The 22177-nt window shown below is 41.7% G+C and overlaps 1 protein-coding gene across 2 annotated transcripts; it reads right to left on the bottom strand.

The window, feature by feature from the left end:
* Positions 1-239: 239 nt before the first annotated feature.
* SNX3 (sorting nexin 3) lies at positions 240-21300 on the bottom strand. Of its 2 annotated transcripts, XM_062572671.1 has the most exons (4): positions 20958-21300; positions 8194-8289; positions 7687-7811; positions 240-4285 (listed from the first exon to the last, which is right to left on the bottom strand). In XM_062572671.1, exons 1-4 carry the CDS (start codon positions 21117-21119, stop codon positions 4180-4182), a joined length of 489 nt encoding a protein of 162 aa, XP_062428655.1. In that variant the 5' UTR covers positions 21120-21300; the 3' UTR covers positions 240-4179. The 2 variants fall into 2 exon arrangements, with proteins under 2 accessions (XP_062428655.1, XP_062428656.1); XM_062572672.1 differs by lacking the exon at positions 7687-7811.
* Positions 21301-22177: the final 877 nt, after the last annotated feature.

Genomic DNA, 22177 nt, shown 5'->3' with positions numbered 1-22177 from the left:
TCACTCACTCACTCACTCACTCACTCACACACACACACACACACACACACACACACACACACACACACACACACACACACTCCCCTGAAAAGAGTACAAGCCAAGAAAGGAAGACTAAAACAGCAAAACCAAATAAAATGGAAATGACCGCTTCAGTGACCTGCTTGCTGTCCTGTTGACATAGTGCTGAAACCAAAGGCAATGGTGGCCAAACTCTGTCAATGAGATGTGCAAAAAAGTGAAATGACTATAAAAAAGGAAGGATTTTTATTTCAAAGAAACAAAGGTGGCTGACTGATACAACGCTAACAATTTCCAAAAGTTTCCAATGCCTTTTTAGCAAACTCCAGGTTCTAATTTTGAAGCCTTGTTCACCTACACCCTCTCACACACAAAAACGTTATAAGCTGCTTATTTGATGTATGAAAAATGTAGAAAAAAACATTTAAAGATAGCTGCTGTACTTTTCAAATTTTGATTTGTTATTAGGAACTAGCACTGAGAAAAATCAGCACTTGGACTATCATAGAATGAGTAAAACTTTTCCTGTACAAAGTGAATTAACTGATTTGTGAAGTTAAAAAGTTGTACTCATTGTATTTACAAAGAATAAAAATATATTGAATTTAAATTACTTTCCACTGTTCTTTTAATTCTTGTTCTTCTGTTTCTAGATTAGTTTTTTCTACTGTTCTCTGCTTATCAGAGAATAGAAAGTCTCTATAAAAATGGATTGTCTCAAATGCTGTAGAGTTGGCATCATCAGAGGTTTCAAAGAACAAGTTAGACAAACATTAGTGGAATAGTTTATATACAGGTGATCCTGCCTTGGAGCAAATGGTCCCAGAGCTGTTTTCTGTAGTTCAAATATGCATCTATTGCAAGGTTCCTAACGTTTTCTTCTGAAGGAACACACACAGAGCTTTTCCTAGGACACAGCACTAAATGGATCAGAGACCTAACCTAGTACAAGTCTTCTGTTTCATGTTATGAGAGTTGTTAATATCCATGAGTTGTACAGCTAACAAAGCGTGATGAATGCAAAAACAGTTTTCAGTCAAAAAGATATTGAGGTTTTATTAAGTTGTCCAATCACATAATCAAACCAAAGAAAGGAGTAAGCAGCTCTCAAGGCATAGAAAGAAGCTGACAATAGGAGAAGGAAAACATTATATATGTGACCATAGTACGCACATTAAAATGACAAGCGGACACGTACCGTGTATAACAATGGCTCGTTGTCAGCGTCAAGGAATACTGAACTTGAGTGAAATCCTAGCTCCATTGACTCCAAGCACAAAACTCGCAGAGGTTTCAGGGGTCTAAATTTTCACCTCATCTCTCCTCCAATCCTCCAGGCTGCTGTCTCAGGTTACAGGCTTTCCAAGGCAGCCAGACCATGAAGTATACAAGACCAGTCTTCTGATGAGCAAGGTGAGACAAAGTGTGGACTAGAAGACTTTGAAACACCCTCTAAACAAACCGGCATAGAGTGCTTAAGAATATGCTTGCCATAGGGCATGGTGAATTTTTGACTCTTTTTTGTTCTCGGTATTGAAGAAAAATGGACAGGACAGAAAAATCAATTGTGGCTCCCTAGCCTTTTGACAATTCAGCGTATGAGCTAAAAAGGTTAAGCCCACTGCCCTGCAGAACCCATGACAAAACACTGGTTTCGACAAGATTCGTGCTGCTCTCTTGGAGCAGCAACAAACATGAACTGCATCTAAACTGCAGGGCAACTCCACTCTGCTCTCTAGATCAGTGAGACTAGAGGATGCAACAGAGCATGCCAGCTTTCTCTCAGCTGCAAAGCAGACAGGGCAACGAGTGCACACCCACCTCTTGTCCTGCTATGTGCAGGATCTAGCCCATCTGCACAGCAGACCCAGGAGTTGCAAGGGCACACAATTCCCCGTAGTTTAGGCACAGAGAATCTCAGACCATGTTTTCGCCCCAGAACTGCAGACTGCACAGCTGGGGCACACCAGAATTAGGCTCTCTAGTTAGCTTTAAAGGACTGACACTCAGGTGAAATCCCAGAGTCCAGCTCAGATGTGTTCTGAACAGCCTGATCCCATCAGCTCCAATGGTTAACACTCCAGAGTCCTCACTACAATTTGGAAATGGGAAAAGAATATTCTGCTTTGACATCAAATAAGCAGCTTTCTCCCTTCAGTATAATTCCTTTCTCCATAGGAGAGTCACATGGATATGAATGACCATAGTAGGTCCTCCTTTAAGCATAACATGTAACGTTTACTTTGCTTTCAGAAAGTAGATTCTCACAGAAATGAATATTTGAGGAAATATTTGAGGAAAAAGAAAATAGAAGCCCTTGCTATGTATCTAAACCTAAGCAAAGAAGTATCAGATATATTTATAGCTTCTTCCTCCATCTCCATGAATAACTCAATTTCTAAATGCAATTCAAACACATGGGATTTTAGAATTATTTTACAGTACCAAAAATACTTAGCAGAGCAAAAACTCTGTTGAATCTCAGTCTTATTCATAAAACCAGGGACCAAAATTGACACAGCATATTTGCAACCCACCACTGCATCACCAGCCCAGCATATCCATTTTGTACTCCAAAATTCAAGAATAAGAATACTCTTTGGTCGTGAGCACGCAGAGCTCACAAAATTCTTGTTTTATTTTAGCCACAGGCTAGTATGCTTGAAGACCACCATTCGCTAATACCACGTACAATCCAGTCAATCACCAGTGTTTCGGCAGTTTAGCCTTTTACATCCAGATTTTCATACAAACTGCATGGGGAAGTTTAACATGAGATTAATGATACCACGTAAAGGACATAATTTTGCTAGTAAGGCTTCTGCTATAAAGCAACAGGGAGTATTCTAAGAAAAAAGCAGCAGGAACAAATCTAAGCCAACATGCACTAAAAAAGGTTTAGAACATGCACTGTTATGAAGGGCAGACAATGCCTGGATCAAACAGCCACTAGTGTTCTTGAATTGGTTTTCAAGAGAATCTAGACAGGTAATACCCAGGTAACATCTGAGAGCACTGAGGAAGCTTCTCCAGCCCAAGGAGCATCCAGGGAGAAAGACCATCTCAGCAATGCTTGCTTGTGCACTGGAGCTTTAAGAGTCCAGAACCCACATGACAGTATCTTCTACTTGGTTTGTGCAACTCCATGTCCCCAACCTCCCATTTCTAGAGCAGAGCTACCTTGATCTTCAGCTGCAGGACTTAAGAGTAATGTTATCATCTACTATGTTAACATTCCTTTCTCTATAGCACGGTTGAATCTAGATTGATGCCTCTCCTGCTAACTAGGAAGGTATTTTTTTAAAGCTCTTATTGAAGCCATATATCTGTTAATTGCCTAAAATAACTGGGGCTCCAGCTTTAGCTCTGCAACACAGGAATGATCACAAATCCTTTGTATGTTCAGTAAGATCTGAGCAGTGAGTATCAGCATCTTAGGGTATTTAGTGCTGGCTGGTAGTAGCACAAGACTACATTGCAGAAGGGCATCACAGCAAGGTTGAAATAGCATCTCACTCAGCATAGCCACGTCCCTGTATCTCAGCAAGCAGGAGATACGTCATACTGAAGGTCAAGAGTAACAAACATTTGAAGTGCATTTTCACTTTTATTTCAAAACTTTAGACAAGTTATTTTAGTATATAAATCTGATTTTTTTATTCTTACAGAATATAAAGATAATTCCCTCATTACTTCAGTATAAAGTGTTTTACAAGCATGAAGACAATTGCGTAAGTGTTTCTCATACAGAGTATCTGAAATAAAGCAGTCTTTCTACAGAAGTTTAGACAGATGACTACCTCAAACAGCATAGCAGTTTAGTCATATACAGGTGAACACATGACACTACAACTGTGCAAGTTCAAGTAAGGCCGAGTCAGTAAACATTGTTAAGTCATTGCAAATAAGAGTGGAAAGGTTTGTGAGACATTGTAAGTGGTGGATGGTTTCAGTTTAATACTCTTAAATCAAAGACTCAGAAGGATTCAGCTAAAAGACAAGTGAGTTCTTTAATGCTATAAAGCATATGCAAAGACCAAGCAGTGTACTGATGTTAGTGGAGGCTTTGTGCCTGTTTATCCTCAGCACGCTAAGACAAACTATCACCTCTTAAAACCAAGCATAAGAACCACTAACATTTGAGAAGATTTTCAGAACTCAAGTATGTCTTATTTTCGATGGTGTGTAGTTTTTGTCTATTACTTCATCTTGTAAGAACATGTGAAGACAGCGCTCATTCTGTGCCAGTGGGTGGCCAGCAACTCTGGAGATGAAGACAAAAAATAGTGTTAACACATTGAGTCCACTTGCAGCTACTTAAAACAGTGAGACTTTACACCAACAACCTATGGATCTACCATTTGGTACATATCCCACTTTGTCTACAGTTGGCCACTAGCATGATGTCTGGCAGCAAGACTTACTGCCATCCTCCCCAGGATGACAGTCTACAGGAATTCTGATCATTAGAAGGCATGTTATGTCAACATCTGCCACTTGCAACTGAGTAGACTATCAAAGTGCCCATCCTAGCATTAGAACACCCACAGTTAAGTGGAGACAAATTCAGATTTATAGTTCTTGATGCCTTTTGACACAGGACACCTCCCTAAAGGCAGCTTAACCCAACAATTCTCAGTCTCATTCAACAGCAAATCAGTCCAGATAGAGGTAAAGACTTACTCCACCGGGGGGTGTGAAGGTCTTCTGCAGGCCTCAACATGATTTACAGAAGTGTGACTTACCATGGTCACTCCCAGCCTGCACAAGCAACACTGACGCCCAGTCCAGAAGTACTAGATATGGTCATTCTGCTCTGATAATGGGAAATAGCCTTAGATAGAAAACACCGGAGAGACAGAGCTTTTAAGGTAGAAGGTAATAACACTTCTAATTGGGATTTATTTTTGTTCTGTATATAGACTACAGAGTCACTGTCTTTTCTCCAGTGAGCTGAAATTAAAAGATGCTCCTGCTCCCAAACTTGAGACATAAGGTGTTACATTTAATCCCTTAAGACACGTAGTAGTTTACTGAGACTCCCAAGATGTGAAGGTGGAAGTTAAATCCCAAGATACTCAATCCCTGGAAGCTGGTCATTTATGGCTGAAGAAAGGTAAAGGAGTTCAGTTAACCCTCCCTCCTCCTTTTCCCCTCCCCCTTAACTCCAGTTTTACCCAGGGCAGCTTGTATCAACCCTGTGGTTCCTGTATCTACTAGAACATGAAGTGGAAACTCATCCAGTTAAGTACATATAATACATAATCAAACTTTCAAGCACTTGTGTGCATCTTTTCCACACGTGCCTACCTTGGGAGGAAATAACTGATTTATTTGTCACCACTTGCTTCTCATTGCAGATGTCCTTTAATGAGAAACGTCCTTCTGCTACTCAGCATTGACAAAATATTTTAAGTGTGGCCATAAAGCCTGGCAACCTTATCAAGTTCTAGTAAATGGACAGGAGTCTCAAACACTAGTTCAAAGAGTAGTTTTTCCTACCTTCATTAGGCTAAACTTTTTGGCCTTTAACTTGATTAGAAAGATATAAATGACAACATGAGGAGGCACAGCAAATTCCCTTCCCCTTTTAGAAGGGCTTGAAAATTGGTGGCTGATTTACTAGACTGTCTGACCTACCTCATGGCTTCATTCGAGTATCTTAATCTGTATCAGAAAACTATTGAGCTATGATGATGTCTATAAATAGCAGCTGCTATTTCCAACATTTCCATGTCTCCAGAAATCAGATTCAAGTAGACAAGACTTTCACAACACTTTCACAACATAGCTATCCTTGAAAACAGGATTGTAAACAGTGGTGTTGAGGTCACCAGCAAGCTGGCCTAGGAGAGCTGACTCAAGTAAACTCACTGCTAGGATTTAATCCCTCTAGATTCTACACCTGGAGACAGAGTTAAACATCCACTTTTGAGCTCCCGGACATCAAGGACTAGTATCAGTGCATCAAGCTCTTCCTTGGCTACACTGGTATGTCAGTTATTTGAAGGCTTCTTCTCTGGTTCTAAGACTGAAGATGACCTTTGAGATATGAATCTCATGTTATGCAAATCCCCTTCAGGACTAAGTTCACTATTAGTATTTTGTAGAAACTCTAAACCTTCCACATAATTCAAAGCTTTAATTGGTAATGTTTGCTTGACTGAGTTGGCTCATGCCATCAGAATAAGTTCATGAGGCTGAATAGCTAGAAGTTTTGCCTAAAGAGTTTTGTTTCAGCTGTACTCAAATTTGTCACTACATCCACATCTATATTAAGTCTCCCTTTATCTTTCAAAGTAGGGAAAGTTGACTGAGAAGTTTTACACTTTCAGAAGATCAATATATTGCTAATTACAAGACTGAGCAAGTGATACCAGTCAACCGGTCACTACATTTGTTAGCTATAAAAACATTTTTCTAAACTATTCCAGTTAAACTGTTTCACTATTGGCTGTTCCTGAACTTACACTGTCCTCATATTGCTGTGCTCAGCGTACAAAGCTTTCAGTAAGTGCATTTCTTCCAAATTTAGTAGAGTTCCAAGTCTGCATGGATAAGAGAACTTGAGTTTCACTTTAAAATCATGCTAAAGGATCTTGACTGTACATCCTTAAGAGAACACATTGTTTTACTATAAGCATGTCTGCCTTCATGTGGTCCAAAAGAAAAGCTAAAACCCTTTGAATCCTTGAACATTCATTCTATTTGTCTTCGAGCAGAAGCCGCAGAAGTTTCACTCAAAAGTAAGAATAAAGTATTTTATCTGCTCAGAACAATTAAAAATACCTCTGAATTGAGGTAACAAGTCACTACATGAAGAGTAAATGAGAAGATAATATAGTCACACCTAAACTTATTTTCACTTGCAAAAAGCAGGACATCATTTTTAGTTCCTACTGAAATGGTCACTTTTGCATCCCCGAACTGCATCTTTCAACAAGTAACCAACATCATATGTTATCAGATGAAGTTCTGGCTTAACTAAGGCCATTCTCTGATTCTGCTAAAGACCAGTACCAATGAGCAAGACTAAAACACCAAATCAAGCTTTATCAGTTCCACCTTTCAAAGATGGGAGGAGTCCAGAATCAAGTTGGTTTGAACAGTGCACTGGCTCCAGAGACCAAAAGAGCTGTTGAACTGACAGTTTCTTCTCACCTGTACAAACATCTGTAACTATAATTTTTCATTCATCCTTTGGAGGGCAGTGTGACAGCTCAAAGCGTCTATTTCAAACTATATACATGTATATCAAGTAGAGTTCCTACATCTTCAGACAGATTCTCATGATGATTAGAGAAAATGTGTATCATTACACAAGCTGATAATACCTCACATCTGCATTAAAAGTAGACTGCTGTAAGCCCATTGTAAGCTTTATTGTTCATCCAGTGGAGGATAGTTTTTTCCTTTCTGAAAAGGTATTTTGAATGCTATAATTTTAGTGGTAATTTGCATAAATTAACACCACATCACTCATTTCAGCTGTTCAGGTAGGCATTAAGATATCCAAGTCAAACACTGGATGAGCAACATTATGTTCTGTTGCAAGATTGAAAGCATCTCATTCTGAAACTAGTGCAGCCATAGTTAGAGGACTAGCAGCTCCAAGTCCATTTTTCAGAGTTGATCCATTCATCTCCAGATAGACCCAACACTTACTTGTTTATGAACTGCTCAAGAGCCTGCTTCCTCTCCTCTATAAAAGAATCATCAAATATACCATCATCTCCTCGAAAGGGGAGCTGACGGAGAAGAGCTTTTCCCGGTAGGGGTGGTACCACAACCTGAAAGATTTAGAAATATGGCCTTAAGTACAACCTGCAAGCAAGTTTATATACCTGCTGTGCCACTTGTCCCTTCTACAGTCCAAACTTATTGCTAATGCCTCTAATCAAACAAAAAATACCATAAAAATCAATCTGTCCTTAAAAGTAAGTTGAATTCAGGCAGTTAAACTCAGAATTAACTAAAAACCATTGAACAACAGTCTCCAGGACTGTAAACCAAGGCTTGCTGAAATACTGGCACACATACAAGGTTTTAGTTCTGCAGGATTTCAATCACAACCCCAACTCTGCTTGAGATTAACAGATACGCTTTATAACATACAGGTAACACTTGAATACTCTTCTCATGTCTATGCACACTTGTATTTACTTTTGTTACCTTGCTTTCTCTTTCTAGTTCATTCCTCAGCCATTCAAAGTCACTATATCTTCTTCTGACTGTAGATTCTTTCAGCTTGAAGATAGGAAGATTTGTCTGAAAACAAACATGAGTTATTCATTAGGTAAGTTTTGCTAAGTAGAAGCAAGAAGCAAGCTATTAAGTCAAAGTTAGCTCCACTTGAGCAACAATACAACAATGAGTAGCGTTCAAGATAAAAAGCAGATAAAGCTCTGCTTAAGCTATGTCAGTCATGCCTTAAACTGTCTGTAGACCCCTTATCTGCATCACAAGTTCTAATCACTAGTATTTGGCCCACCATATCACCAAGTAGAAGAGCAAAATTTGTCAGCCACTCAAGATGTTAAGGTTGCACAAGTATCTTATTCTTACTCTCAGGAGATAGATTCCCCATGTTGATATGCATACAGCAGTAGCAGGAAGAAAAGAAGCCTTCCTTATCCACTTAGGATACTTGCTAGTTTCAGGTGGCAGCCTAGGACATTTTATGCTCCTCTGCTAGCTGATACAACCAAGCCTTCAATATCTCTTAAAAGCAACAACAGTTAAGTCCTTTAGCCTCCACAGAATTCATACAGGGCACATTCAATACAGATGAAGCTGAAGATCCACTAATGCCAGTTGCAAGGTTTAGATAACTCCAGAAAAAACTAAGGCTGAGATTAAATACAGTCAGTACAGATGAAATCTGACTGCTTTAATACAAAGTTAAACCAAGCAGAATTTGAGGCAGAACCTTCCTAAACAAGGCTTGAAAGAAGTTGCCTAGAAACCCTAAGAGTCAGTGTCAGTACCCAACTAATACCGTTAAACACACAGCAAAGAAGCTAAAATACAGCACAGGATCATAATACGTGAGCACTCTAACAAGTGTGCTCAAACTAACTTTTACTGTAGCCTGTATTACCTCTACATTGGAGTAGAAGATTCCACTGTTTTCTAACACTACCATAAAAGCATACATAGAGAGCACTCTCTTTGCCTTCCCAGAATAAAACACTCCAATACCTCAGCAATATTTAAGTTTCAGATTACTGTAATGGCTAAATGGTCAACTGGCTAGACTATCACAAGAAAGTTGCTGTAAAATTTACAGTCTACTACTGAAAGCAAGTCTGTAATTGCCACATATAAGAGGCAGCAACACAGTAGAGCTCACTGTTGTCAGACTGCATATTCGCTAACTTTGCCTTATATGCCTTGTAAGAAGGCTCTTCTGAGGTACATTGTAGGAAGCTGATGTTCATCCAGGACTACAGTTATTCCTGCTTCTCCCAACAGAAAACTAGGCTAAGCATGCTCATTTTTTAAAATAATGAGTCATTCCACTCAGATTTTTGTCCTAGAGCAGCTGGACAACTCTAAGATATCACTTATAGGTTGCAATGCTCAATCTATTATTTGACTGATAGTTTTGGCTGCTTAGGCAGGTTTAATTGCTAAGATGCATTCCTGCACTAGGCAGGCCTATGACTATGGGACATTATATTATTGTCAGCCAATCAGGAGCTTTTGACCATCTTGCAGCTTAAAATACTTCAAAAGTTAGGCCTATACTTTCACATTATGCTATTTAGTCCATATTCGACAGATGATAAAGTACAAAACAGTATTCTGTTACGAAACCTGGTATCACTAAATGTTTAGAGGACTCAAGTTCCCCTTCCTGGATAAGGTATCATTCATTGTGCTAGTGACTAACAAAATTGCACTTAAGACTACTATGTCAGAAGTCAAGCTTTATAAACAAACACTCTGGTCTTGAAGATAAGAACACTCTACTCAAGAGAGAAAAACTATGTCCTCTAGAGTGCATGAAGGAGATTCACAGAAGTGAAGTATCAGATTATTTTTCTCTGATTTCAGCTATTGGTTTATACCAAGGTCAGCCTTCCACATTACAACATCAAGTCTTTATCAGTACCTCAGATAGTGAGTCCTTCACAATATTTAACATGTAGGCTCTCACCTGCAGAAAATATTCCATTCTCCTCTCAAGTTACTTACAAGAGGGATTAGAACCAGATAAAAGCAGCTAAAGAAGTTCCCAGGTCCTCAGGAACTCTTTTTATGATTCTGGGCATAAAGTCTATGAAGTTAATCTCTAAAGAACATAAGGTTTACAGATACAATGTGGGGGTAGAAGTGCCAGTTGAGCTCATTTTACCTTCCACATTCCCTTTTGAACCTTTGACATGCTAGCCCAAGTTGTAAGCTAGAAAAGGACAGTTAGAATATTTGTTTTCCCTTCAGGTTGACTTGCTTTCTGTAGTTTTGATCATAAACCCCGGAGACATTCAAACTGACATGCATGCTGGAAATGTACACTTAAACCAAGTGGTTCACAAGTCAGAGCTTAATTACTAAAGCAAAGTTTTTCACATCTCCTCTGGTCTGAATTCACAACTAACTGTTCAGATCCCCACCTTTTAAAAGCTCAGAAACCACAGCAATTCCATCTCCTTTAGGAGCTACCATTGATAACAGTAGTATTTGTCAGATACGCACCTGTTTGAAAGAATCTATTTTAATAAGCAATTTGAAAGGCCTGTTTTAAGGTACAAACAAATTAAATAGTGCAAGCACCCATTTTTAATCTAGGATATACTCACACTTGAAGTTACTGTACATGCCTTTTCACTAAAGGATAACCTTATTTGAGTAGAACACTTCCTTCAGCTTTTTGCATGTCCTTCTACCTCCAATTGCCATGGAGAGAGACTTTAGCAAGCAAGACAGGCAGTTGCTGACACAAGAGCTGCTAGAGAGCAAGAATTTGGCAGAAGGAAGCATTGCTCCATAAGACGTCAAAGGAAACTTCAATTTCTATTGAGGTGTCAGCTTCTGGATCGTACAGCATTATCAAAATTATTCTTAGCTTCACACTTGCATGTTGCATTCTAGCTTAGTCACTGAAAGTCCAGTAGTTACTCTGGACATGGAGCGCTCTCTGCCTGCTAGAAGCAAGACAAATACACAAAGCTTCAAGTTGGGCTAGTTTGTTTTGCAAGTATTTCCCCTCATGCTAATTCAGCATCAGTCTTGACTTCCCAGCCACTAAAGGCCTACTGATCTGCCATGTTTGTCACAGAGCTCAGAGATCCAGTTTGGCATAGCCCCTGGATCACAGCTTGTTCCTCTGGTAAGTTCAGCATAATCACTACAGCAATTGTTTTTTCTGTAGTGTAAATTAGTCTCACTTACACTAATACCAATTTTCAGCAGCTTCTTAGTCTAAAAATCACGCTTCTCCAGTAGTTTGACTACAAGTCCTTAATCTAAAAGGATTGTGGTGCGTTACCACAACAACGCACAACCAGCAGTCACTGTTCAGAATTGCAGCTAAACAGATACTCCAGGACTGATAAACCAGTTCTGCACAACTGGTCCCCAGAGTCCAAAATCCTAGGCCTAGAAAGATGCTAAGATAAAACAGATACTGTCTAGCACTGTTTCTGTAGCAGCCTCTGTGTGTATATACAAACACACTTGATAATCCTTAGAGAAAGCCAAACAGTCAGATTCATTCTGCTGTAAAGTTATGACCAGGCCAACACACTGAAGTAAGTGTTTGTCAGGACTGTTGCCAAGTTATGCAGTTAAACAGTGGAAGATGTCAAATCTAGACCTTTAAGTCACTCCTGCATTCCTCTACTCCAAATGCAAGAGAGTTTGCACATTCTCAAGTGATTTGGCTCATGTCGAGCAAACTGGTAAGGCAAAACAGCAATTGCCTAGTAGTAGTTTTTAGAGAAAGACCTGTATTCCCAGAAAGCATGTTTCCTTAGCTACAGTTTACTAAACTAGAAGTCCCACCCCAAGCTCAGGAAGCTCCAACTCACCTCAGAAGCACGTCACAGTTCTAGACTAGGTAGCTGTATGACTAAATAGCATTCTAGCTGTTACTAGGATTAATTCAAGAGCTATGCCCAGTTAGAAGTTTGAAGCTGATTGAAAACTGTTTATGCACACAAGTGAACAGACTTCCACATTCAGAGTGGCAGTAGCTTACAAGTACAAATCAACATCTTCAAAAATCATTCACCTTCAGCTTAAAACTTGCACACCATGATGACTGCATTGTAGAGAGCTAACTCTGCCTTAAATGCAGAAAGAAAACTAAAGTGCTTTTGTTTTAAATAGACTAATTCAGAATTCTAAGTAATTTAATTGTTCTATTATCTAGATTAGATTAATTTACCCACTGAGTAGAGAAAAACCTTTCAAATAGCCAGGCTTGCCTCAACAAGTTCATTTCCAGATATCAATTGTGCCTAAATAACATTTAGGTTCTTTCAGAGAGCGAGCTGACATGGCAAGAGATTGACTCAGGATGTCACTGCAGCCCATTCCACCCCCACGATTGCTGAAACTCCGCAACTGCATCATCCAGGATAGTGTGAGATGAGTTAGATTCATTTCCTCCCCTGCCGTATAACGCTAATCAACAGCGCTGCATTGCCCATGTCTCCCACTCTTAGACTGATAAAGCTGCACTGTTGCCATAGTACCTACTTTGATGTTGTCTTTTCAAGTAGGTTACGGCAGCCTTGATAAAACTCTATTTCCATTAAAATAGAGTGAAAGCAAGCACTCAGCTCACTTCTAACAGAAGTTTGTGGCCTTGACTCTCAGAAGGCAAATTCAAGTTTCTTACTATCTCTTCATAAGAGCTGTAATCTTTGTCAAGAGACTACACCCTTTGGCTACATTCACAGTCAGTCAATGGGAACTCTGGGACATTACAGGAAGTAACATTCAGGGCAGAGAAAGAAAAATTAGTTTTCTTTCTGCAAGGGCCTGTTGTCCTTTAGGATGCCAAAGGGACTGGCCTCAGCAGTCCACTATTATTCCAGACACCTTACTAGTGGTTTGTTTCCTTCCAGACTGGATAGGAGCATGAGCAGCTAGCTCTCCACTGCCTACAATTACAAAAGCCAAGAAGCCAAGCATGGCTGTATTCTCAATTTTAATTACTAGATTTTTTTTATTTTTAGTGCATATTTTATTAGACACTCTGCAATGAGCAAAGAGGTCTTCTATAGGACATCAAGTTACTTTTCCAAAATACTCGCACTCATTTTGATCAAAGTCCTGTTCAACTACCTCCCCTTATTTCCACTTGTGGTCCAAGACTACTGTAGCTATATTACATTCAAAAAACCCAGAGTTGACAGAACATTAAAAATCTGATCATACTTATTATCCCAAATTTTAAATAGTTTAAATAAATGTTAAGCTACAACCAGTATTCAGCATTCAAACCCTAGTAGCAGCCATGAAGATTCAGACAACAGTTAACCTTCTGAGCCCAATGCCTAGAGTCCTGAGCTGGTCTACATGAAAGTCAGTGTAGAGGTGTTGGGGTTTTTGCCAAGAAGGTTCTGTCATCACCCGATGAAGTTCACTGACATCATGAGCAGATGAATTATGGTGTGCCACACTCAGGAGGCTCAAAGTAAGATACAAACTAAGATAATAGATCTAGGAAAAAACAGATTTTTTTTAATTGATTTCTTATTCTTCAAGTCATTTCCTCAGAAGCCAAGGCCGCCCCCCCCCCCCAAAAAAAATAGTTTAAACTGCACAAAAGGGGCAAAGACTTCAACACCCAGACAGAAACAGCAGCTCCAGCTAGTTATCTCAGAGTTAGGAAACTAAAGCTTTCTTAGAAGAAAAACATACAACACACATCCCCATAAAACAGTGTTTCTTTACACATTGTATTGGCTACCACCCTATGCTCTGTTTTGACCTACTGTAAAGTCATCAGTTATTTCTCTTGAGAAATGAAGAGGGACACCCCCATTAAGTCAATATTTTTAGCCTTATCAACTGACATCTTCGATGCTAATACCAGCTACAGCCAAGTGCAGCAGATAGATTGCTATGAACCACTGCAGTTGATAACTTTTGCACCCAGCAAGACTTCCATGTGTTTTGTGGGCTAGAGACAGTACACTATTTATACACTTAGTTTAAGTATGAAAGAAACCAGAAGTAAGAAACCAACATGGAAATAAGCATACCCCTTGCCAGAAAGTCTCTCCATATTTACACCCACATTAGCACAGTAACATTCCTATTCTTAACCGACTAGCAGCCAGCTACAGAAAAGTCAATAGTCCCTGTTCAGTAATTTTAGTATGACCTAACCTTCAGGAATCCTACAACTGAGGTGCATAAAATACAGCTTTAGGGCTCTTTCTGAGATTTAGAGAGGTTAAATAGAACTCACATGCAGCTTCAGTCTGCTGATTCCAGAGCAAAGCTGCTACAGGCTAGCTTAAAGCTATACTTTTATGATTGGCCATAAAACCAGCACAAACAGTGCTGCTTGCCAGTCCCAAATGTTTCATAAAAAAAGCTTTGAGCTGGGTTCTCAAATAATAGCCAAAAAGGGAATGCATTCTTGGATGCATCTTCAATGTGTGCAATATTTGCTTTCCTACCTTAACCAGAAAGGTTAGGGCCTCTCCACCCCCTCTCCCTGAAAAAAAAGCTATAGCTGCAACAGCAATTTCAGAGACCTTTTGATCAGCACTAGTTTCACAGGGCATTCTGACTGTGTACTTGTTAAAACAATCTTCAATACTGCAATATTTTCTTTAAGTTAGAAGCTTAAAGCTACACTGTATTACTTACTTCCTCAGATGAAAAGCAGGAGAGACCTGACTGCTCTAAAGTTCAAGCTGACATTTTTTGGCAAGCCATCTAAAAATAAAGATGTATCAAAATACTCTGGCATCACATGCCTACCTGGATCACAGCCATCTGTCTTACAAAGATTAGTCATTGTTCCATTCAGTTTGGTCAGTTCAGCACTGTACTAGAGTGCACTCTTAATACACAATCAGGGCCTGAATTGTGTGAGCAGAAGTAAAAGGCAGCCAAGCCATTAGTTAAACTAATATACTAGTAGGAAGTGCTACTCAGACTCTTATCTTATTTACACAATACAGATGTCAACACCAAGCTAGCTCAGTACTTCAGTTTAAGTTCTCATACTCAGATTATCAAAAAATGTCTACAGAAATCAGCTGCTTAGAGCAAATACATGGAACAGACCTGTGAATCCATTTTCCTTGCTTCAGAAGCTTCCTTCTAAGACACTTCAGTTATTTTTCCCCAGCTGGTATCCTGGGGAGTTCTTTGCCTTTCAGCTATTTTTTTAATGTAATACTTAAGGAACAGTAAGCCAGAAATCACCTGTTTTCCAGAATCAGTGCATTTCTATACTTTGAAGAGTAGTTTAAAAATATCTTTAACTGGCTGCAGTGTCTAAAATAGTGTACTAATGAGAAGTTAACTGCAGTTAGAGCAGTCCTGCAGCATGACATAAGATTTGCAGTAGTAGAGAAATACTGAATTAGTGCTGATTTTGCATCCCTAAACATATCCACACTGAGTCAGTGTTTAATCATTACTCTACCACAAGCTTCACAGATTATGAAATTGAGCAGTGCTGAAGTGGACTGTGTGTACCAACAGATTGAATTCTTCTCTTGGCATGTGATGAGTCAACTTCAACACCCGCTGAATGCAAGGACAGTATATTTGGTACCGCTCAAGGACAGAACATAAAGACATTTACTAGATCAAGAATGCCACTTTGCAGGACCATGGTACAAAACAAGTGTTTTCTGAGCAAATTATACTTTCAGTTCACTTAGCCTCTCATTCTGAGAGGTCACAGAACTATTAGCCAATTACTTAGCAGTATGCAGAAATGCAAACATTGCATTCAAACTAGGTCCTGAAAAATAGGTTTAGATGAGAACAGGCTTTCAGATTCAACCCAAGTTTAACAGTAACTTTGATTTACTTCCCTAATCCTTTGAGGCCAGTACTATTCTTAACACTACATGCACCGTACAGCCTACCTGCTCATATCCTTCCTCAATTAAAACATACGTAGTCAAGTACGTCTGGAGATCTGTAGAGGTCTCTGCAGAAGAAGTATAGCAAATGTGACTGCTGCCTTAAGGAGCACTGGTTCCACTCAAGTGATTCTCTCACATCTGGAAGCACAGTAGCAAGTGTTGTCTTTTACATCAAGTAGTACAAGCCACTGAACTGTGGAACTCAATGAAGCTGCAGCGCATATCTCTGTGCTCAGTATACACATATACATATTGATTAGAGGCAACAGTTAATTCAGCACAACAAACAGAAAAAGGAAATAAGGTTTTTTGTTTAACTCAGTTGCAAAATTCCAGAGATCCTCTGATAAAAGTCCTCAGCTGACATTGGCACTGAGCCCATTTAATTAAAAAATTGGGCTATGTGAACATATTTTAACTAGTAGTTCTTGTACCAGATACTTTATTCTGGTGACTGTCAGTCTAAGTAGTAATGACTTTTCTTGGAAGATCTCACTGATTTTAAATGAGTAAATTTTAACGATTTATTCTAATCAGGCTGAAATGGGCAGCACAGAAGTCCATTTTACAGAAACCTTAACAGACCAAAAAAAAAAAAATGCTAATAAGAGGATATTTCTCCAAACAGTTCCAGAGCATCTGTATGTTTTGCTTATAGTATTCTAATTTGAGTGGTTATTTCCCAGGGAACTGCTTAAGTGTTGCAAGTCTCTGAGATCAGCAGCAGCTTATAAAGCTTCGGTCTTCTCTCTTCAAAGGATTTTAGTGACTGAAGCTGTTACATGGAATACTAGAGCAAAGATACTCTTGTTGACCCACTTCCCAGGGACACCCACTGGTCTAAACTACAGTGGAAATTGGAATAGTACCTGAAACCAAATTGAGGAAGACTGCAGACATGCTGCAAGCCGGTAATATGGCAAATGTCATTGTTCTACATTTATATTACTTGTGGGCTGTAAGTTGTTTTCCTGAATTCTAGGTAGTGACAGTTACATTGAGTACATTCACATGCTCTTGCTGTAGAGTGCTGATATGTACAAGCCCACTGTTAAAAGGGGTAACAAATAGAAGGGAATCATCCCTCTAGAAATAGTTTTTACCCTCTCCTATAGAGGCCGCTCTTCCTTGAAAGCGTATCTGAGTGACTAGCTAGTAAAGAGACCATGCACATGGCATGGAAACAGAATTCCTCTCAGAACTTAACTGTTAATTCACACCTTCCGTCATGGGTTAAGGGCACTGAACTGCAGTTAGTTGCATTTCTTTAGCAGGTATTCAAATTCATTCTATTTTTTTTTAAACCTTTATACACATTGTTCTGTGAGCTTCTGGACACTTTCATAACAGCAGGTGACTACTTCATCAAACTTTAGTGGGCTACAAAAAGCATTTGAAGTTTCATTTCTTACTGTATTGTTCTCCTTTTTAGCTTACCCTAAGTCTCCACACAAAAGACACCTTAGAATGGAATGGACTTGCCTACTGCTGCTGCTAGAAAGCAAACTGCAAGAACATGGTCCATTCAAAAGCACAGCGCTAGAACAGCAAGTTTAAAAGAATGGTGTTTTCCCATTACTTACCATCACTGAACATTGACAAATTAGTTTTATTGCAACTATTATGCAGCTGCATCTTGACATTCAGAAAGGTTCAAAGTCAATGATTTAGCAAACTCAAAACCTGCCGCAAAAGCTGGTAGATGAACAGCAGTGTGAACCTATCTTCAGCTGAAAAAAGGGGGAAAAGACTAGTTGTCAAATAAGCTGCCCTGCTGAAACTTCTATGCAAGCTTTTACCTGAAGCATACTTGACAGCTTAAGCACTTGTGAAAGTACCACACATTTACCACAGCGTGCTATCATACTAGCCTAGAGAGGCACACACTATGGAAAAACCTTTCCTAAGTATGAGAATATGATGATTTCCTTACCCAGTGATACGCTGCTACCATCTACCCAAAACATTCTGGGCACCCAGTAAAGCTTTTTATATCTGACATTTACCAGAAGCTGAAGTGTACAGCAACACAAGAATTAAGGCATGACATTGTTCCACTTGTTACCTTCCAAGCAGTAGAGTTAAAATGGAATACAAGCAGAAAGCTTTCCAATAAAAGCCTTGGGGAAGTTCTACAATTTTATACTCAAAAACAGTTTTAGCAAGATGTTATGAGACATCAGTTCAACAGTTTACTATCAAGCTCAGTCTTTCTAACAGAAGTTTAGCTTTGAGATCTAAACAAAGCAATAAAGATAATGACCCTTAAACTAAATTTAAAAACCCTGCTACAGCAGTGCAAGTCTAACTGCTTCTTTGGAAACCTGAATCTCAGTGTCTCCTGTGCAAGTGTTCCCAGTTTAACACAGTGATCTCCAGCCACATGACCAGTCTGTCCAATAACTAGTGTTAAACTCTGATAAGAGCTAAGTTATCTAGTTCTACACTGCAATGGTGGTTTTAATTTAAAACATAGCCTTTTAAGTACAACACAGGCAAGTCATTCCATCTCCTCATGTTTGTTCCAATGCTGGAGGAAGCTGGCAAAATCATCCATCACTTTCAGTGACCACAACCCGTTTTCAAACCAGAGACCAGCTACTCGCTAGTCTGTTATGGTCTAAAGAGATCATCTCCAGATAAACAGTAAAAAGCGTAAATCAAATATCTGGTATAAGACCTACTTTTTAGAACTATAATATTACAATATTCCAAATTCAACTCCTCTCCTATAAGAGAGTTTGCATATTGGCAATACAGCCTGTTTTATGTTAAAAAATTGACACAAATTTACATAGTGAACATCATTCTGTATGACTGCAGAACATAACTGCTCTGCAGCCTTCCAACACACACGAGACCCAGAACTCCCTCTTTTACAGTTCATTAGAGATATGAATATACACATACTTCATTGTTTTCTGTACAATAATGCAAAACAAGAAAGAATGATCATTTACTAAAAGAGATTGTTCTGCATACAAACATATGGATGCATGTAGGGAGCACCTTCCAGAGGACAGTGTTTAGATAAGAACACAGAGGAAGGAAAAGGGAGGAAAAATAAAGGTCAGTGTACAGTGTACATTTACATTATGGCCACTTCTAGAGCCTCATTAGAGGAATCTAGAACTTTCTACTCCATATAGGCTACTCTTGGCTTATCTGCAGTCTGCAAGTTCTCTTTTTTTTTGGCTTCGCTTTCCATTTGAGGACTTCTCACATAGAAAAAGCAGTCTCATTCCCAAGCCTATACCTAGGCTTGGTCCCTTATCTTTCTTGGACCCAGCCATTCCAAATGCTCAGCCTCATGGGAGAAAAAGCCATCAGTAATTAAAGGTACAAACATAAAAGGCACAAATACCTCCATCTAGGCAAAGAGTTACACTTCTTTCTGGTAAGTAGACAGCTAAAGCACAAGTTGGCTACTGTTAATCTGTCCTCACACAAAGGGCAAACACTGGCTACAATTCTGTTTTAGCCTGTTCTCCCTGCCCAAAGGCCACATGCTGAAGCCAAGAACAGCTACCCAAACACCACAGTTTAGCAACATCAGAATTATAGTATCCCTCCCTAGACAGTTTGAATCTCAGCTGATTTTGCTTTTATAAGCAAAGTCACACTGAGCTGAAAATTTGCACCTCTAGTACCAGAAAAGCTTCTAGTCTGTGTGGCTTTTGTGTGCTATCTTAAGAATTTTAGTGGCCAATAAGGCCAACCTGAAAATTTTCTGCCAGCTGAAAACTTTCCTGCCACAAAGACACACACTCTGCAGTGTCCAGTGAAAGCACAACTCAAACTGCAGGGTGGGAGGGAAGGAGGAGAGGAAGGGGGTCAATAAGGTCTCTACTACTGCCTGTAGTAACTGACCAGTTTCAACTAGTTGCAACAGAGTAAGGCTATACCAGCAGTAAACTGAATCACAAGGTACACAGGAAGATAAGATCATAAGAGTTCATCTTTCTCAACCTGGCTTGTTACTGGCTGTGTAGACCAGAAGGGAGCATCACCTCAGGTCACTACCAGCAAGGACCACACGACACACAGTCTGTTCTTTCTGTCCACTCCTACAGACCCTACCTACTGATACCATAATCAAGACTGAGGAGCCTAGGAAATACTTTTTTCCAGCTCAAGATGATCAGCTTTCTCTGAGACAAGTCAGTGAATATAGCCCTCCTCACTAGAAAGGAATCTGATACCACCAAGACAAAGTACCTGAGAGCAGACAACTAGGAACAACCCTGTTCATTAGGTACTTCATTTATAGTTTCTGTAGTCACAAAGATGACAAACTTCCCCCCACATATACTCACCTCATCAGTTCAGTTAGCTTTGGCCTAGCTTTCACACACAGGAGACTTATTTACAAGGTCTCCGCAGCTTTTGGAGGCTGCTGGAATACCAGACATCACCTCCTTTCTCAGGACAGACCCACCCATATTACTATATGTCAAACACCTGCATTTGCCGCCTCCTGCTTAGGGAGGGACGAGCAACTGCTGACATTACAAGATTTCAGTCTCACGGTAGCTGCATGCAGCAGCGCTAAAAAAAACCCGCCTGTCTCTGGCTGCCTCAACTGAGGCCTCCTAGCCGAGCTAGGCTTGCACTTACCCGCAGCCGAGCTATCAGCCCCACAGCCTCCTGCAGCACCTGGGGCCTTCTCACCCTAAGCACGCGGCCCACGGACGCTCAGCCACGGCCTCCTCCGCGGCGCCAGCGTGGAAGCCAGCCCCACGGAGGGGCCCCGCACCGCGGCGAGCCCCCCCCCCCCCCCCCAGGCCGGGCTACACAGGAGGCGGCACCACCGGCGGCCCGCGGGATGCAGGGGAAGGTCACGCACCGCCGCCGCCTCACCTTGACGCGGATCTCGTAGGTGGTGAAGCGGCCGCGGCCCACGCCCACGGTCTGCGGGTTGCCCACGTCGATCTCCAGGAAGTTGCTGGGCGGCCCGTAGGCGTCGTTCAGGTTCTGCGGCTTGCTGATGAGCCGCCGCGTATCCGCGATCGTCTCGGCCATGGCACTGCGGCGCCTTCGCTGCCTCTCGCCTCTCTTCCCGCCCGCCTCCCGCCGCCGCTACCCTTCCCCTGGGAGCGCGGGCAGGACGCGAGCGAGCCGCCGCCCGCCCTCTTATCGCCCCGCGCCCAGCTGACTGCCCAGCAACGCGCGGCCCACGCCACGGCCCGGCAGCGGCGCATGCGCCCGCCGCCCGCGCGCAAGGCAGCCTGGGCGTTGTAGTCCGCAAGCGGCCGCACCGCTGGCTCTGCCCGGCGCCGCCCTCCCCCCTCCCGAACTACACGTCCCAGCGGGCGCAGCGCGCCGGGCTGGGAGTGTTGCCTCCTCGGGGAGGGGGAGCGCTAGCTGCGGCTCGGGCCGCGGGGGGCTCCCTGGGGGCGGCCTGGGCCGACGGTTCCGGCCCTCAGGGCGGCCCCGACTGTCGTCCGCGGAGGGGTCGCGCAAGGCCCTCTGCAGCCCCCTGACACATGGACAAGCCTCTCTGCAGCCCCCCGACACATGGGCGATGCCCTCTGCAGCCCCCTGACACACGGACAAGGCGCGCTGCAGCCCCTGACACATGGATGAGGAGTGCTGCAGCCCCGACACATGGACAAGGCGCGCTGCAGCCTGTTGACACACGGACAAGGCGTGCTGCAGCCCCCTGACACATGGACAAGGCACGCTGCAGTCCCCTGACACACGGACGAGGAGTCCTGCAGCCCCCTGACACACGGACGCGGCATGCTGCAGCCCTGACACATGGACGAGGCCCTCTGCAGCCCCCTGACACACAGACGAGGCGCACTGCAGCACCCTCACACTCAGATGAGGAGTGCTGCAGTCCCCGACACACGGACAAGGAGTCCTGCAGCCCCCTGACACACGGACGCAGCGTGCTGCAGCCCCGACACATGGACGAGGCCCTCTGCAGCCCCCTGACACACAGACGAGGTGCACTGCAGCCCCCTGACACACAGATGAGGAGTGCTGCAGTCCCCTGACACACGGACGAGATCCTCTGCAGCTCCCTGACACTCAGTGCACGCCACAAAGGACAGCGCTAGTGGCCTTTGCACCAT

This window comes from Rhea pennata, chromosome 3, assembly GCF_028389875.1.
Source record: "Rhea pennata isolate bPtePen1 chromosome 3, bPtePen1.pri, whole genome shotgun sequence".
NCBI classification, from domain to species: Eukaryota; Metazoa; Chordata; class Aves; order Rheiformes; family Rheidae; genus Rhea; species Rhea pennata.
This window is presented reverse-complemented; position numbering and strand designations above follow the sequence as displayed.